Source organism: Salarias fasciatus, chromosome 22, assembly GCF_902148845.1.
Source record: "Salarias fasciatus chromosome 22, fSalaFa1.1, whole genome shotgun sequence".
Taxonomy (NCBI): domain Eukaryota; kingdom Metazoa; phylum Chordata; class Actinopteri; order Blenniiformes; family Blenniidae; genus Salarias; species Salarias fasciatus.
In genome coordinates this window covers 22164314-22182906 of record NC_043765.1, presented here as the reverse complement: position 1 = coordinate 22182906, position 18593 = coordinate 22164314, and the positions used below count along the sequence as shown (strand labels likewise).

Genomic DNA, 18593 nt, shown 5'->3' with positions numbered 1-18593 from the left:
CTTCTTCACACAGCTGCTATTGACTCAAGACAGAGCGAGATGAATTGAGAGGGAACACAGACTGCGAGGCGTTTTATTAGACAAGGACTTTCTATTTTTCCTTTTTTTGTCACGTTACCAAGTTGTAACGGCGACACCTGGCTCTGGAAACAAGAGCGAGGACTTGATTTGCGGACGGGAGGCAGGTGCGCGAACGTCTACTTCTGACGTCTGAATGTGTGTGGCGCCGCGGGAACGTTTCCCAGCTCGTCCCGCAGCCCGGGCCAGAAACCCCTTCACGATGAAGAGGCCGTTATTCATCTCCGAACGCTCTCAGAGACTACGCTTTGTCGATTCTGCAGGAGCGGCGTCTCATCATGCAGAGATGATACTTGACATGGCACCACTCATTTCGACCACATCGGGAGCGCCTGCTGCGAGGTGAAGGCTCGACTCCAATGTGCAGATGTCTGAGGGAACTGAAGGATCCCCGAGCTGTGACGTTGTTCTCTGTGGCTTTATTTCAACATTATTTCACCAAGAGTCTCACTGAGATAAAGATCTATTTTGCCAGGTGCCAGTGTGTAGACAAAACATGTACGAACCGAAAAGAAACAATACCATAAAACACAGGATGGATAAACATATAATTACGCTACATCAGAAAGGGTTTTTTTTTCTTTCCTAGACCCTTTAAAGTCAGCTTGAATGATTCTCAATTACCAGGTGAGCCTTTTGAAGAGTGAATCTGTGGAAACTCTCGCCTTGTTAATGTGTTTGAGACCATCAGCTGAAGTGAGCAGAAGTGGGGTTGGTACACAGTGAACAGTCCTTTTCCATTACTCTTCTAATCCTCTGATTACTGAAAGTACTGGGGAAATACAGAGGGAGCTGGCTGCCTTGTGGCTGGAGAATATCGACGGCATGAAAGCCATTTTATGAGTCTGCGAAATCATGCAGAGGGGTTTTTTTTGCCGGCAGCATTCTGTAGGGAAGGAAAGGATTTCAGATTGGGATTATTTCAGGTGGTTTATAAACCGGCAATGGTGCTTCTTTCAAACAAAAAACGTCAAAGTTTGACACTCCTGTGCTAAGACAAAAACTGTCTTTTCCCTGGTACTGTACAAGTTTACATTTCAACACTTGGTTTAGTTTCGAAGCAACGACTCAGCACCGAGTTAAAATGTGATGAAATGTGACGGTTTAATGCAATCTTGCTACATTTTCACAAGTTTCTCAAAACAACATAAATATAAAATTTAGTGAAATACATAAAATGGATGGACGGTGACTGAATGAATATTAGGTATTCACTGTGTGGAAGTCTGCGCTGCGTGAGCAGAGGAACGGGGGAGCTCGTTTCAGATTTAAATGCAGAGGCATCGGGGAGACGGCGAGGAAAAACGAGTGCGAACGCGAGCTCGGCTTCATAGCCGCCGCCGCCGCTGAGTGTGGGGGAGTTTCAAATGTCGCGTCGCACGCTGAAAGTTAGTGTCGGCTTTAATAAGTCGCACGCCTCACCGATGTAGACTCTCCTGCTGTAGCGTTGCATCAGCAGCAGCACGAACACATGCAGGGGAATCAGGTTGATGATGAACACGTAGCCTCCCCACGCCGACACCTGCAAAACACACACACACACAACGACGCATCAGGAAGTGTTTCTCAGCTATCGGAAACCCACATGATCAATTGTTCTTTGAGTGGTTGGGTGTTTTTTTCCCCCTTTCCCCTGCAGAGTGGGAGCTTTCCTGTTAAAATGCTATAAATTAGCTTTGCGGGAGGGATGTCAGCCCCGCATCAATGAGGAAAGCTAATCGAAACCAAGTCCGGCCGAGACACAAAGCCTCGTGATGAACAGCAGCAACATGCAGGATCTGCCTGGGAAACCCATGAAAGACTTTTCTTCTTTGTGTTCGATGACGGATTTCTGCTTGCGGTGTGTTTATGGACAGTTGTAGCTGCTCCAGCCTGGAACTTCAGGGCTCACACTCAATGTGGATGGTTGAAATCAGGCTGTTGGACACTTCTGATTTAACGATTAACTCTATTTTAATCTCCCAGCTTTAAAACAGAAGCTTTTTGGAAATGTTTCTGCAAACCACAGACTTTTTTTTTTTTTTTTTTTAATCAGACCAATAGTGCCAGAATGAAAAGATTTTGTTGTTTACAGCCGTTGGGATCCATCCAACCATCTCATGCTTTATCACACACAAAAGCCAGATCCAGACTTGAACCCAAAGCACTTCTGATGAGATGAGAGCTTCTACTGGGATCCATAAAGAAACTCTTCTGATGCTAGATTCTGAATTTTTAATACCTCTAAATATGAAATTTTCAGAATGCAAATGTGGCTTTGGACAAAAAGCCATTTTATCATTTACATTCATTATCATGCATCTAATAAATGACTAATTACTAATTAAGTTGTAAAAGACAAGAAAAGGCATGTCCCAGAATCCTAGAGTTTGAAAAACCCCGTCAAACAGTTTGAATAAACTCATTTAAACAATATAAAGTTCAACTAGCTTTTCTGCAGGCATGAAAACCATACAAATACAGAATTTATTAAAACCAGACAGTCATGCATGAGATGCAACAATAACTTTAAAAGCACCACTAAAAATTACACTGTTTCTTATTACTCGATTTGGAGAGGGGGGCATAAAGCGACTCTGCAAAAAAAAAAAAAAAACATGGCTGACAACTTTTCAATTGCCGGTATTGAACACTGCTCAGAAAGACAAAAGACACTGGAGGAAAGAGCCAAAGAAACCTGAGAGAGAGCACGGCTTTCAGAGAGGAAGAAGGAGAGGAGAACTGAGAGGCGCCAAAATGCAAAAACCGAGGAAAAAAAAGAAAAAAAAAAAGAGGCAGACACAGTGGCAAGGGGTGAATTAAACAGCAGAGATGATTATACACAAAAACTGTTTGATCCTTTATTCACAACAGCTTGTCAGAAGGAGCCTCATTGCACCTGCTAAGAACGGTGAAAAGAGCGTTCATTATGAAAAAAAAAAAAAACAGCCCGCCATGTCTAATTGATAAAACCATTAATATCCCACATTAAAGCAGAGAGCGAAAGAAAAAAAAAACTCTAAATAAGTTGCTCGCCGGTGCAATTATCTTTTGGCAGTCATTTGCATCTGTTCTTTCAGATGGTGACAGCCAATTAGTAGCATGTGAACCGTAACTTGAATGAATACCAGCTACGACTTCAATTTAAGACTCATTTTCAGTGTTGACACAGGGACGGCTGATAAAGCCACTGATGCTGACTGACTGGAAACTAATTGAAAACATAACACTGAGGGAGCAGCGAGAGAAGAGGCGACCGGCTGCACCGCTCGGCCGCAAAACACCGGGGCTGTGAGGATAATGTTCTGTGAGGGAGCATGATAAAAACTCAGGAAAACTGAAGATGCAGAGTAGGAGTGAGAGGGTTGTGTGGAAAAGTGCGGAGGAGTGTTTAAAAAATAAAAAAAAATTCAATTCCCCTCACAACATTTGGCACATGTATTTAAAACCTCTCATGCAAACTGCGGCTAGTTTAAAACGTCTTTTTTTTTTTTCCCAACATGTGGGAGGGATAAAACCGTCTTCTACAGATTTTAAAAACAACAACCTGCATTTCTGAGGAGCAAACCTAATAAAAGAGGTCTTTAAAACATCGATCCGTCTGAGTGAGGCTCTGTGACGTTAGTGAGGAGCATTATTGACTCAGAAAACTTTTCTTTTAAGGGCTGTCATTAAACTGAGATGGAGAGGAGGGGAGGGACTGGACGCTGCGCTCGACAATAGAAACTCAAAGAAATCCGTGAACGCCGAGGAGCTAATGATGCTGGGAGCAGAGAGACATCTGGAGCAGCGATCGGAGGGATTGATCACCATCTCAGCCAGCTGATATGTCCAAGTGTCCTTGAGAAAGACACTGAAGTCGCTCCTGATCCTCTGAAGATCTTTTAGAAGCAGTAAAAAATGCCATGAGGCGTTTGTGGAACATTGGATATCCTACTCTTCTCTCGTACCGAAGGTGGAGATGTATTTCTACCAGCTAAGAAGTCACATACAGCTTATGGAAAGAAAGAAAGCAGGGTGTCAAATCAGCAGCATGGATTCCTCCACTGTGTGCATTAATTACAGTCTGCAGTGAGGACGCAGCCCTTCCGCGGCGTTCGGTGTGTGGCATTTTAAAAGGCCTGTGTCCCCGCCGCCTTCACACTCGGGTTGAATCGCAGCAGGGTTTGCACAGAAGTAAGAAGAGAACTGATTAACAAACAGACCCGTTCCGTCGGTCTGCTGCTCACCCGGCAACATTCGCACTTCCACAAACGCAGTAATTTGTAGAAATCGCGCCATGGATTGTTAGAACTGGACCAAACCTATAAAAGTGTGAAAATGATCTTCAACACCACATCTGAATTCATGTGATTAAAACAGCACCTGATGAAGTTCCTGCATTAAATTCAGAACAGTGATCCGAAACTGAATACACACCATAAAATTGTCTCTCAGGATCTTTTCAAACCACTCCAGTGCAATCCGACTCTTTTTACGAAGACCGACAAATATTGAGTCTATAGATCGTGAGCATGTTGTTGTAGGAGCAATATTCAGGTCAAAGTCAGACTAATATATAAAAACGAGTAATCACCTCGTCTGACGTACATTTGTTTTGCAGCCGATGTTCAGGATTCTGCAAAATCCTGGATGCTGATTGAACAAGTCCTTAACTCACAAAGTTGAAGGGGAAATTTCCATCTCTGCCTATTGCCTGAGAGTCCTTGGGGAGGATGATGAACTCCAAATAGCTCCCGACGTTGCGCTCACACACCGCACGGCGTGTGAATGGATGAATATGACTGATCACGTCAAGAGCGGCGAAGAAGCTCAACACCCCCAAAATTTACTAAATACATTTAATCAGCAAATATGTGCACGATGGATCATTATCACCACTTATCACTCTATTTACATATTTTCCCGTGTGACGCTTCGCCGGTAAAAACATCGTCAAAACAACGCAACGAGTGCATTTAGTCCAAACGAACCAACCGCAGCGGAAGTTCTATAGCAGATATTTGTCAAAGCAGTTGCTCAATTAGCTCTTTTGCGTACAAACTTTTTGCTGCCAGTGTCAACACAAACAAAACCGACGCATCGCGAGTGTGAACACGGCTGAAAGGCCGTACTCCAGCAGCCAGAAACTCAATTAGACCACAGTGACAGTAATGACACGTTGACGAGGGCCAGGTGTAATTTCAATCTGGATCAAAACGGCGAAACGACGATGTGATTCTTGGTGCCAGAACAGGAGCGTTGGATGAATAGAAATCTCATTCTGTTCCACCCAGAACAAGTGAGCAGCGTGTGAAGGTCGATATGACACAGAGATGGAATCAGTGTCCACCATTCAGCACCGGCAACACAATGCAACTTGATTGCTATTTTACTTGGAGCTTCAAGTACACAATGTACTTAATGAAAACACGAATGGGATAAAACAGCCTTCTAGACACATGAAAAGATCTTGGGGGGGAAAAAAAAAATACAGTCCAATGCGGTGTGTATGTGAGAATGTGAGCGCCGCCGTTTGAAATTTATGGCTCAGACACCGAGCCGTTCTCTTCGGAGTGGCGGGGTTAACTGCAGAGGGCAGGAATCAGAAAATGTTCAGAGCCCAGTGTTTAAGCTGTTATCGCTCAGCATTTCAGACCAGGCTTATCTGATGACCACGAGGCCGCTCTGAAGAGAAGACGGACAGCCAGGCCTGCAACAGGAAGGAGGCTGCGCTCTCTATAGTGTCTCTATACGTGGACGGCCATCACTCACTTTCTCTGAAGTTCTGGAAAGTCACATACAATTCCAGGGTCTATATCGGTACTGAATGGAAAACTATACAGAACGTTGACTCCTTATGTTTTATTTTATGGGGCTCGCCAATCCGTTTTATTAGTGTGAAGCTTCAACAAAAGTGGAGCTTTAAGTCAGTGTGGGTGCATGCATGCCTGCTTGTAAATGTTTCCAACAGACACGCTCTTGTTAGGTGTCCTGATCGTTCATCGGGGATGAAAACCAGTGTTGTTCTGTTACTATTTACACGGCCCGCTTCAATCCCAGCCATGACTCTGTGGGTGATTAACACTCTGAGGTGGTTTGGATGTCTTCAAATGCATATCATTACGCCTGAAAAATGTGGCTGCCTCGACTTGAAATTACACCGTGACCAAAAAGTTCAAACTGTCTGCTTTGATTTAAAGTGGGTTTTGATTCAGCCTCAGATGTTTACTCTCATATGCATCAGAAGCAGGAACAGTTTTTGAATATATTTTGTTAAAATTATGCAATTACAAATGTACTGGTGTGGTTCGTGGTTCCAGACACAAGTTCAATGACCCCGTATTGGGATTATGTTGAAGCTTTATAGACAGCAACTGTGTGAGTGCGAGTCCTAGTATGAAGAAGAGCGACTGTGCTTGAAAGATCAATCACATACTGAATATAAAATGACTTTAAAATACTTGTTCTATTCTTGGACTCAAGTTTTGACTGTTTTTCTCTCCAGTATCAGACATGCTTTCGAGTGCATTAAGTCTCCAAGGGGGGGCAAGAAAGGTTTAACAGATCATTTTCACGCCGGATTATTGTGTCTGCTGCATACTATGACGCTGATAACTCCAGGCTACATCCTGTGCAAAGGCTACAGTTCATTAGAATCGCTAGAACATTCCACTCCGTCTGCAGCATAATGAAATAACAGCGCTGTCGGTGCTTCTACATAACCGTATACCGATCCGCGGGACAGAGAGGTGGACCCAGCAACCCATCACCAATAACAGCGACTGACACCAAACGCCCATAAGGCTGGCTAACAAGTCAAACTCTGCGGCTTCTTTCAAAACGTCACCTGAGGGGCCTGGTGCTCAAAACATTTAATCAAACTCTTATTAAGCAGAAGAGCTTTTGACATAACCTGATGTTACAGTTTGCTCTGCTGCGGCGGGGAGGCTTCGCTCTGGGACTGTGCTGCTTTTCCCCTTCACTCCACCCTCACCCCTGGAGGCTTTGAAAGGAGGACGCTGTTCGGCTCGCAGAGAGGTTTTTTCCGTGGCTCTCGTCCATCAGTGTGTCCAACTGCTCTGATCCTCTTCTTAATCTCGTCCTTCTCTGTCCTCTCCCTCCCTCGCTCGCTCTCTCTCCTCTGATTATTCCAACATCCAGGCGGGGGATCTCTCCCGCTCTGCCTCTGTATCCGCCTCACAAGTGTCGCATTCAATTAAGCCCCGAGGGAAAGTGTAGCCTTGGCTATATCCTGATTAAATTGACAACAGAAGGTGATAGGGTGGTCAGGACTGAGGGCGGATCAGCCTGTGTGTGTGTGTGTGTGTGTGTGTGTGCGGTGCGTTGTGTGCCAGAACCCAGGGAGACGGTGAGTGACTCGTTGGTGTTAATGGAGACTTACAAGGCCGGTTTGTTGCTCTCCGCTGCATATCTGCGGCGGTAGGTGGGCTGCAGAGACAGTGCCGACACATAAAACCTCCCATCAGGAAAGGAGACGGCGAGCAGGAGTGAAGAAGGAGCAGTAATGAGAACCAAAATGAAGTGTGCGGGCTGGATGTTCCCGTCGCAGACGCCACGGAAGTCACACTTCATGATGTGTTTGTTCTCCTGTCCTCTTAATCCGCATTTCTCGCCGTCCCTTCGTCCCCTTCATCATTTCACATCCCTCCATTCCTTCGTCTCCGTCCGTCTCGGTTCTGTTTTGCCGCCACTTCTATTTATCTTTCGGCCACTTTTCTCCTCTCTTCGCTCGTCGGTCCGTTCTCAGTCTGCTTTGGAAGCAGTGGGATCGATGGAGCTGGATTTCGCTAATCTGTTTCATTTGACATCTGTCTCGCTGCTGGCCGCAGAGATTTAGCCGGGAATGAGCAAGAAGCTGGAGATTTTCATAGGGGGCGCGTGCTTTCAAACATATCTGCACACACACACACACACATGCATGAATACACACAATCTGTGGAAGAGTGCCTGGACTGTGTTTTAATCTTATCTTGCATCAGACCCCTGATAGGCTTGTGCCCGGCTTTATAAATAATGCACTAAACACCCCCTCCCATTTTCCAGACACTGTCACGTCAGAGCCGGACAGAGAATCATCTCACAGGCAACGGTTTATCGTCCAGACTGGATACAACGAGCCGCAAATACTGAAAAAAAAAAAAACACACACACAATCATTTCCAATTGCAGCACCTAGAGGCAAAGTCTGACCTCCTTGTCCTTTAGTCTGCTCATGTTAATGAACCTAGACAGTGTTTGGATACAGTTTTAGAGAAAAAGTCGGGTCGTAGTCAGACTTCTACAAAGTTGGCTGCGGTAAACTTCCCAGTAGGAAGAGGTATCGCATGACAAAGAATCTCCTCAGGCACAATTTAGAAATATTTATCTACATCGCAAACTCAGCTGCGTAGCTGAGTGTGAAACAGCTACAGATTTCGGATCATTTTTCTTATTTAAATCCAGAATTTGCCAATGATGCTTAAATACACGCTTTTCTTTCTTTGAAGAAGCTTCTACTAGCGTAGTTAGGCCACCAAAATCTGCCATTAAAAATCTTTATCTTAATAGCTGCAGCTCTACTCACATGCTTTTTCTGAATTTCTTCCTTTCAAGTCAACAGAAAAACAACACAACAGGTCTGAAACGTTCACATCTTTATAGACAAATCAATCCACCAGCAGGCCGGAGAACTCATTTATGTCAAACCCTCCTTGTAACGGAATAAATCCGTCTCCGGTCAGCCTGTGGACAGACAGCGTGTGCTCAGTGTGTTTGAGTCTCGGTGTTCCTTACCATGTAGAAATAGGACAGGCAGCATCCGATGGTCCAGAACACTGAGCCCGTCTTCACCGATTTCACCTGAGAAACAAAATAAATGGGAAAGCAGAAGATTATTCAAGAGCCACAGCAGTAAAGTAGCTGCATCTAAACCAAAATAATACAGGCTACATATTTTCTGTCAAAATGACACAAGTTTCCCTGTAATAAAACCACAGCATGGACCCTCTGATGAAGGTTCACTCGGTTTCATCACTTTTTTATTAGACATGGTTCATACTACAATTTCCTTCAAAAAAAAAAAAAAAAGAAAAAAAGTGGTTTAAATATCACGGTAGAGAGAGAGAAGAGAGAGGATGAGATTCAGACGGGACCACCGGCAACAACTTGTAAACAAGTTCTTCTTCCGCGCCACGGGCTGATAAAGTGCGCGCATTAACATTTTAAAAACACACACTTACATGCTTGCCTGTGCACGAACACACACACACACCCAACCGGGGCTGCATTTAACGGTGACCTTTTCCGATGATCAAACTCAGAGTCCCCGTGAGACTGAGGGCGGGGAAAACGCTGTCAGGAAGCTTTATTGCATTCGGCTCTGCCTGAGGAGGAGAGTCACTGATTACTGGACCGTGGCCGTCTCACCACGCCTCAAAAACAAAGCCGCAAGCAAACGGCTGCTTCAGCCGATCGATCAATCGGCCGGGTTGCTTCCCGCTTTGAGGTGGAGGTGCGTCAACAGAAGAACCGGCAGTCCCGGAGCGCTTGTTTCCCTTTGTGTACGCTACAATGCGATGATCTGAGTTTCATTTTTTTCCCCCCATTAGGGAATGGAACTTACTTTTGTTAGTGGAAGAAGGAAATGCGGCTCTGCTTACGCTGGCGTGACAGCACAATTAAGCCGCTCTCAGATGAGATTTTTTTTTTTCTTCATGGTAGATAGGTTGGTTTTAATATTACATGCCCAGATCATTGATTTTAATCCCTCCGGAGCTCATGTCTGTCTGATTTTTTTTTTATTTTTTATTTTTTTATCCTTCCCCCCACGCCTCAGTGATAATTACAGCCTGGACTACCTGTTGTTTTTCTGCACGCTGACCTGAGTCTGTAAGTTAGGACGAGAGCCCTCTGCTTTCAAGTGAGTGAGTTTCTCTACAAAGGAATCAATACGTTACCAAGGTTCACACACACAGTGTGAAAAACATAAGCTGAAATTAAAACTAAATGCATTTACAGTCGTCCAAGCAGACCATAACTCATAACAGATGACGGCAGGAAAGTCTTAAAGGATGAGCTCCATGTGAGCACAAACGCCGATGTTATGCTACCGGTTAGCATTACATTGCATCGACTTTCTGTCAGAAAGCACTGCCAAACATTTCCAATGTTGAAGGCATCAATCAATGTTCACTCATGTGAAATCAAAGCTTGGTCAAATTTGACACGGCGCTTGATTTTGTAAGACAGAAAGAGATGTCTAAAACACACATTGCTCTTAACAAGAACACTGGACTGGATACAGCGGGCAGATTTCTGAACCGCAGGATTATGTGAGGTGGATAAAACCAGGCTGCGGACTGGGCCGAGGGCTGATGGAGGACCTCGGCTGTCCTTGACCGGATCACGGGGAGGGGGGGGGGGTGTCAATGAGAAATTATGGTTCAGACAAGATTAGTGTATTTGATGCATGTAATAAAACTGATTTGCTTTCACTGAGAAGATAGAACCATTTTACAGGAGCGCACATCTTTCTTCTGCGTAATCACTATAATCAGCCAAAACACAAAATATAGAAGAGCATTTTGGAAACCAGAGAAAAATATGCTATAAACATTAACAATGGTAAATATTGCTCCTACTAAATGGTAAAGGCCACTGGTTCTTCGACACAGCTGCAGTGGTTTTCCAGGTCCATCCCCAAGTGGTGGACACTCCCGTTCCCGAGCCAGAGGGTTCTGGTACCTTCCACACAGCAGAGCTACAGCTTTGTCCCTGCTGCCGTTTCCCTTTAGCACATGTCTACCTTTTTCATTATACGTATTGAAATCTACCTCACTATTATTTACCCGTTTATTCGTATCTATTTCGCGAGCACAGCTTGTGTTTGTTCCCCATTTCTTCTTTGCTTCAGGCAATCCGTTCTTGACAGGCTTTTATATTGGCATTCTAATGGTTTTCTACTGTATTTTGATTCCATTTTCAACTCTTGATTTTACGTCACTTTCAAGACCCTGACATCTTGTTCTTAAGTCTTACACTGGTATTTTAATGGCCTTCTAAACTGGACCATTCCAAATGTATAACTCTGATTGCTTGTTCTTCTGTACTTGTTCTGTCTTTTTTAAAATCTTTCAATGTCTGTGGATGTCCTCTGATGCTCCTGCACAAAAAAAAATCTGCTCACAGGTATGAATACAGTCACCTTGACTTTGACTTGTCAAAAATAAAAATTCAAAATATGTCATGTTTACTCTTGTACAAAGATATGTAAAAGCGAACGACGACGGTTGACCTATTGCACTCCATCACGGCGGAACGCATCTGGCAGCAAACAAAGCGTCTCCGCCGCCACAGGCTGTGCCACCAACACTCCCAGACACGCTCCACGCTCGCCGTTTGCTCCCATTGTTTAAGTCTGACAACAAACATCTCGACGGAAAAGGCAAACAACAGTCGGCGTGTTCTCCTCGGATAATATTGCCACTCAAGCCGGGCCAAAGCGAGCGGCGTGCCGCCTTGTGTCGTCCATTCAGCGCGCCGCTCAACTGGTGCCCCGGCGCCCCTCCTCCAGGCGCCCTCCAGGCCGCCGCTCCCTTTGTGAAGACTTAGAAGTCTCACAGTGTGATACCAGTCCAGCTAATTAAAATGTGAGCTGAGAGAAAGAGTGGAATTACTGTTACAACAATGTAAGCATGGAGCACGGGGTTAGAGCAAGAGAGGCTGTGAAATCCACTGTGCGTGCATGTGTGTGTGTGTGTGCGCGCATGTGTGTGTGTACGTTACAAAGAATTATGGAGCTAAAAAGAGCGACTCTCCTGTGTATGAGGGGATTCAATTATAGATTATGGAAAGTGTGTGTGTTGGCGGAGGGGTAAACACGCGCACCGGGCGCGGCGCTGAATGGGTTATTAGCGGATAAAAATGAAGGAGTTGGATAATGAAGATCGGGCTGAGGCTTGAGAGAACGGCACTCTATGAGTTTCTGCCATGTGGAGGAGAGGAAGGGGGGATGGAGACACAGCCGAGGGTGGAGGAGAGAAACGAACGGGCAATGAAGAGATAGAAGCCAGGTGGGGAGAACAGGGAAGGGCGGCAGAACACGGCGAGACAAAGGCAGGGACAAAGGAAGACAAAGGCAATTAAAGGAAGACGAGATGGAGGAAAAGAAAAAAGGAGGAGAGGAGGAAAGGAAGACGCAAAGACAAATGTGAGTAAATGAGACTGATAATAGGAAGCAGTGGAGCATGGCTGGGATGATTGTTTTTCAGGGCCCTTGCCAAATAGAACAGAGCGCGAGCGGCGGTCGGAGCGCAGAGGGGGGAGTTTTCTTCTTCTTTTTTTTTTTTCTTTCTTCATTTTTTTTGTCGTTCTGGTGACGACACGTCACCTTAAGAGGCGGCGACGGCCGCCGCGAGGAACACCTGCCTCCTTCGGAGATGTATTGTCCGCACGCGTGGGATGACAAGAGGCCATTACGATGATGCAGAAACGAGCAGATGTCTCCAACACACCCTAATACACACGCCGAGGTGAGACAAATAGTCCTGCCACAGTTTTTGGACAAGCGTCAAAGATGTAAACAGCGATGCAGAGATCTTCAGTGCCTCATCTGATCAACTTCAGAAAATTTCAATTCAACTTCTGGAAGCTGGATTCCACACAGGAAAAGACAAATGCGGCTTAAGAATGCAAATATAGACAAGCTCCTAGAAATATTCATACTTTATAAGGTGTGCTTTTTGTAATCGTACCCAGATCCGAGTCACCAGGGACATCACCAGCAAACACTGGCAGAAAACCATAGTATGATAAAGAAAAGGGGGTGTTTTATCCTAATGCACTTCATCCAGATTCAGAGCAGAGCCACAGCTCACTTCAAACTCGCCTCCTGCAGAATTCACTCGACAGCAGCCCTCTGCTGAGTCTGCAGTTCTCATTGTCCGACTCATCGCAACTAATTTTTGTGATTTTCTTCATCTTTCCTCACCTTTTCTGTAAAAACTCTCTCGAGAAATGAACACAACCAACCTGAGGTTTTCTTTTTTTTTTTTGTCAGGGTATCCTACTGAAGGTTCGGCTTCGCCGTCCCATTACTGTCCGGCGTTTGATGTTTGCTTGTGGTTTTTCTCTCCATTCGAAAGTGTGCTTCTCACCGAGTTGGACTTTTGTTAAGTCGCCACAATATTAGCTTCTGTTCCCACTTTAAACTGCACAGAGGAAAACATTTTCCTTGAAATGTAATTTAAAAATCTCTGCAGCGCCTGTAACATTTTGTTCCCTGCTAAGTGCTAAAAGGAGTTCATTTTCTGCGAGGATTTTATTTTCTCTCATACATACATTTCTATGTAAAAGCTTGTATACACACACACACGCGTGTACACACAGACGCCGAGTATGTTTGGCTTGCAGATATCCGCTGTATGTTTGAGGACGTCGGCTCTCTTCCAGCGGGTGGAATTTCACCGCGCCGAGCCAAACACAGCCGGCGGTGTTGTATCGGGACTTAAACTGTGGACACACAAGCGGTGCTTGGGCGGCCACCTGGATACTGAACTGCAGGTCAATGCCAGATCAGTGACAGCGAGCGAGTTACGAAAAAAAATAGAAAAGGTCTCAGAGCTCCCCACGAGTGGAGTGACTCACTACCCTGAAATCACGTGTCAAGGTGCATCCATGCATGATTTGACAAAGCGACATAAACTGGGACGGCTGAATCCTTGGATGGATAAAAGGCTCGCTCCGAGCCAGCGGCGACTCCACTGCCAAGCTTGTTACACTGTGACAAACAGCGGCGAGGCGTAGCATGACGAAACACCTGCATCACTACTTCTGCCTGGATGAAAGCCTCCGCCGTGCCTCTGCGCTCAAGCGGAGCGCCGGAACAACGCCTTGAAGGTGAAATGGAAATCGGACAGATAGCCTATGAGTGACTATTATCACTCCGGAGGGCCCGTGGCGAGCGGAGCCAGCGCTGATTGATGCCTGATAGCCGGCCGCCCTTGGACGAGGGCGGCCGAGAATATCCTATTTTACCTGCTAATTAGCCCTTCTAACATTGGGTGTCAGCGCCATTCGACAAATAAATACGACGAGACGTCTGTACCTCTGTGGGATATTTCCACAGCAAATTCATATTACACACATTTGCATTTTTACAGCAGCAACAACAAAAAATTACCACTTCATGGTGGCTCAGCCAAACAACCGGTGAAAAATTTACATTCATGTCAGATCAGACTTGTGCACGATGAAGATAAAAGAGGACGGGACGAATACGGAAAGAAGTCACTGTTCAATACTTGGGGCCAAATGGGATTGTTTCTCATCGTCTGCAGGTAGTCAAACTCAAACTCGTACGCTGGTAAAATGACCCGGTCCTCGATTTACGGCAACCACTCCGCGGAGCAACTAATCGATGAGCCGCTACGGAGGAGCAATGTCATCTCTGTGGAGATTTTATTAAGATAAACAACGGGGACAAGAGTAAAGTCGAACTCAAATTAGGCTTCAGGCCGGTTGCCGATCATATGCCGAGCTCAGTCTATGCTCAGCGGCATGAATTTAGATCAGCCGTGTTATATTGAAGAGTGAACAGTAAATGTTGAAGTATCTTTCTTTACTAAAAGAAGAAGGTCGAAGACCGCCTTTAGCCAAACAGTGGCAAAGTGCCACACTGGCCCCTACTGGCACTGTAGAGTCACCAACTAGCCCCAAACTAGCTGGAGTCAGATTATGTGCCGCTCAGTCTGTATAACTAATATCCATTCCTTTGACAATTCACTCCGTTGTGTGAATTCGACCCTCCGCCATGGCCACAGCGATCTCGACGTGTGGTTGAATGGAATCTTTTCATCCTCACAGAGAATTGGAAAAGCAGCATTGAGCTCTGTTTTCGCAAACGCCGGATCTTAAACCGACTGTGATGGCGCAGATTAATCTAAACGGCAGGTTTTAATTGAACAGCTAAGACATGAAGCAACGCTGAGCTTCAGGATATGTACTTGAAACTGCTTATTTTATATAGTTGCCAACTTTAAATGTGTATACTCGCCGACATTAACCAACAATATGTTTCGTCTTAAGCTTTAATTTGCAAAGCCATCATTACGTACCTGCGCGCGCACACACACACACACACACAGGCACACAGACGGGGAACATCAAACACCAACCCGCGTTTTCATGTTTGCTAATTAAACATCTGCTGTGATGAGAAATCTGCCGTTGCATTTGCAGCGCGGATAGGTGCGGCTCCCCGGCATCACAGGACGCCGCGCAGTAATGGACTCAACCGACGACGAAGCTACGACAGAACGTTTCTCCTGGCGGCCGATCTGCTGCGCGGCCACCAATTAATTATGCATCTGCGTAATTGTGCAGCCATTGCAGGACTCGCACCGTTTCCCCCTCCACACAGGTGAGCCGGTATATAAGCAGTACTGCCGTTTGTTTTGGCGTGTTTCTGTGTCTGAGGCTTCACGGACAGAACCAGAGGAGCAGCCAGTCGATAACAGACATCTGGCTAATGTGCGCCAGTCACCTCGGGCCTTCGTGTTTTCGTGGCAGTTTAATCATCTAATAATCGCTCGTTCGTAATACCAACGCTACATTAGGAGGGAAGAAAACCAGGAAGCGAACCAAAATAGGATGTTTCTCTTATCGTCTGCCTTCAAAGCTCGACGCCGAAGATATTGGCTAAAGACAGCTCCCACTCTGTTCCAATCCACACACACACAAAAAAAAACTCTGTCTCATGTTTATGGATAAAACCCACGTTGAAAACTAAAAAGAAAAAAATGGAGTGATAAGGTAATACACAAACCTCGCAGGCAGCCGTCGTGTAACTGATGTTTTTAATCAATGAGAACTGTGCGTGTCAGTCAGCTTAGCTTTCGGCTTTCTTTTTTTTCCCCCTTTCACACCGATGAAATTTAGAATATCAAATCGGCGCTTTGTTAAAGCGCTGGGCCATTCTCATCGGACGCCATGTGTGCTGATTGCTGGGCTGTAACCTGCTCCTATTATATATTCCAGCTCCGCGGTCCGCCGGCAACTCCATTACCGGGAAATCACCCTCGGTGGGACGACAGGACACTGTTTGAATAGGACGGGGGTCCATTGTGTCGTCGTGATAGACGATGATATCCACACATTCAAGACAATCTGCATATTCTGTAACGGAGACGAGACGAACCGCGACGGCTGCACTGGCACGTGAGGCACGCCACAAACACAGCAAACACACAGATTTCAAAGTCAATCCACCTTAAATGCGTCCAATCCCCAGATCAATGGATGGTGTAAAGAAATAGTAAAGCGTTGTTTGTGATTAGAGGGGACGTGTCCGATGATGATCGATTATGATCGGACAGGAAGACTGTTTATGATCCCATCAGACGCCGTGTAAATGGCACACTGGATTGCCTCCCGCTGTCGGGGCTTTAAAGTGCAACGGCTGTTACACAATGTCAACATGTGGCGCTTCACAAACAGCGGCGTGAGAAAACCGGTCCGACTGCTGGATGGAGGGTTCAATGCAGGGATGTCAAGCAAAGAAAAGGCATCGTATTCGTCTCTCCCCGGTCAGACGCTTTCAGTCTTGCCATAAAATAAAAAAAATAAGAAAAAAAAACAAGCCTGATTAGTCCAGAAGACAAATACTGGCAGGCTTCTGGGCTCAGCTGGATGTGGAACCAAGTGCATAAAGCACAGCCTCATGGGAACAATCTAATCCAGTGACCGAAGTGGAACTGATCACGTTATTCACTGTTCATGTAAACAAGACCATCTGATCTCTCAATGGGAAATAACTCAATCAAACTGACCAGAAAAAGGTCACAATGAACGAAATCCAATTCCTTATTTTCATCTACAGGTGAAACACCTTGAAGGTCTTAAGTTGGAGAGGAAATTAGAAGCGGTGCATTTGATTTTATACAAAATAGGCTGTCCAGTATATTAAAAAAAGGAGGAATATTGTCCTCATGCAACACTACTGGAAAAAAAAGAAGAAAAAAAACTGGTGCCTTTTAACCTGAAGCAAAACCTGTCAGATGGAAAATCAACACTATTTCTAAATATCTCCAATTTCCAGGACACAAGCCTCGGGATGTTTTAATAACAGAAATACAAATCGGACAACAGAAGGGCAATTTCGCAAACTCACAGGAAAAAAACAAAAACATACTGAACTCAATAAATAAGAGAGAAATGGAAAAAAACAAAGACATCAATCACAGATGAAGACAAACAAAACCTCCACATGAAGAAGGGTTGTATTGATGACCCCAGAGAAGGACTGATCGTGGTTTCGAACAGCAAATCGCTCCCAAACCTCCGATCGCTGTCAAACTGGAAGTTTCCCTTCGGGAAAGGAGAAACTTTCTGAGCTTAAATGGAAACCACTACGCGCTCTGGAAGAAGCCAGGATCACGACTGGAACTCGGGGATAAAAACCAGCAATGATCCCAAATCACTTTGAAGCTTCCCAACTGGGAAGAGACACTTTCACATTTTCTAACTTCACGCTTCCAGATTTAAAGTGAGCAACACTTTCACAGAGTCCATAATAACTTAACATAAATTTGGGTTTATGACCAAATATTAACTTAAAATTTTTATTTAAATTATGCATACGTACTTTTACTTTAGTTCTCTTTCCGCACTGTTCTAAAGCTACCCCCCAGGGGTACAAGTGCCTCCATTTATTCAACACTGACCCACATTATTCCACTTCCAAACCCTCCAGTCTCCCTCCTCTGTTAATTCACACATCTCCGAGCGCCTTAACATTCAATTCAAAATCCATCAATATTTGATTAAAATGGCCATTACCGTCAAACCAGCTCGAAAACTGCTTTAATAGCAGGAGCCACTTTTGTTTTTATCATTCTTGGTATCAGAATATAAAATCATGTAGAGAAAGTGAAGGGGAGAAAGTTGAGCATGTAGAGTGAAAAAAAAAAAATTCTTTTCAAGGTCAACTTCAATAACAAGGTAGAGGGGGATGCTGATAAAACTGTTTGCAAAGCGGAGCTCCTCGCTTTCAGAGCGAGGGAGCTGCGGGGCGGTGAGGCCGAGGCTGACGCAACCGAAGAGACCGGACCGACTGAGGCGGCGTCTCGGCTTGAAAAGGTCCCTCGCTTCCTCCTGCCCAGGAAAACCATTTCAAAAATGTGTCGCAACGCGGCAAATGTTCAAATAACCTTCGGTATTTGTCAGAGGGGCCGCTTTGATTGGGCGGAATTCCACTATGCCGCACAAGGATAAGCCCGGCAAATTACACTTTAATCTCAGAGGGAGGAATAAAATACAGTGTGCGAATGAAAATACCGAAAAACAGTATCGCTGCAGATTCAAGGTCAGCTGCGGCGGAGCCGCCGTCTTTGCTTTGCATATTTTAGGAAGAGCAGGGTAATGCTGGGGGAAGGGCTCTGCTTAACCTTTAACACGGTCTCTTCTCAACGCCGCTCTGAAAGGTGGTGTTGTCGGGAAGGTTTCGGGAAAGATGCCCGGCTTTGTGCCTCTCAAGGCTGCGGATAAATAATTCAGCG

The 18593-nt window shown here is 45.2% G+C and overlaps 1 protein-coding gene across 1 annotated transcript in view; it reads right to left on the bottom strand.

The window, feature by feature from the left end:
* The window catches only part of LOC115409913 (dolichyl-diphosphooligosaccharide--protein glycosyltransferase subunit STT3B-like), a 93293-nt gene that overhangs the window by 21536 nt on the left and 53164 nt on the right, over positions 1 to 18593 (bottom strand). Inside the window, exons 4-5 of the mRNA XM_030121248.1 lie at positions 8833 to 8898; positions 1501 to 1600 (exon numbers count right to left, since the gene is read on the bottom strand). Of these exons, the coding sequence (XP_029977108.1) occupies positions 1501 to 1600; positions 8833 to 8898 (166 nt within the window). The remainder of the gene's footprint in view (positions 1 to 1500; positions 1601 to 8832; positions 8899 to 18593) is intronic.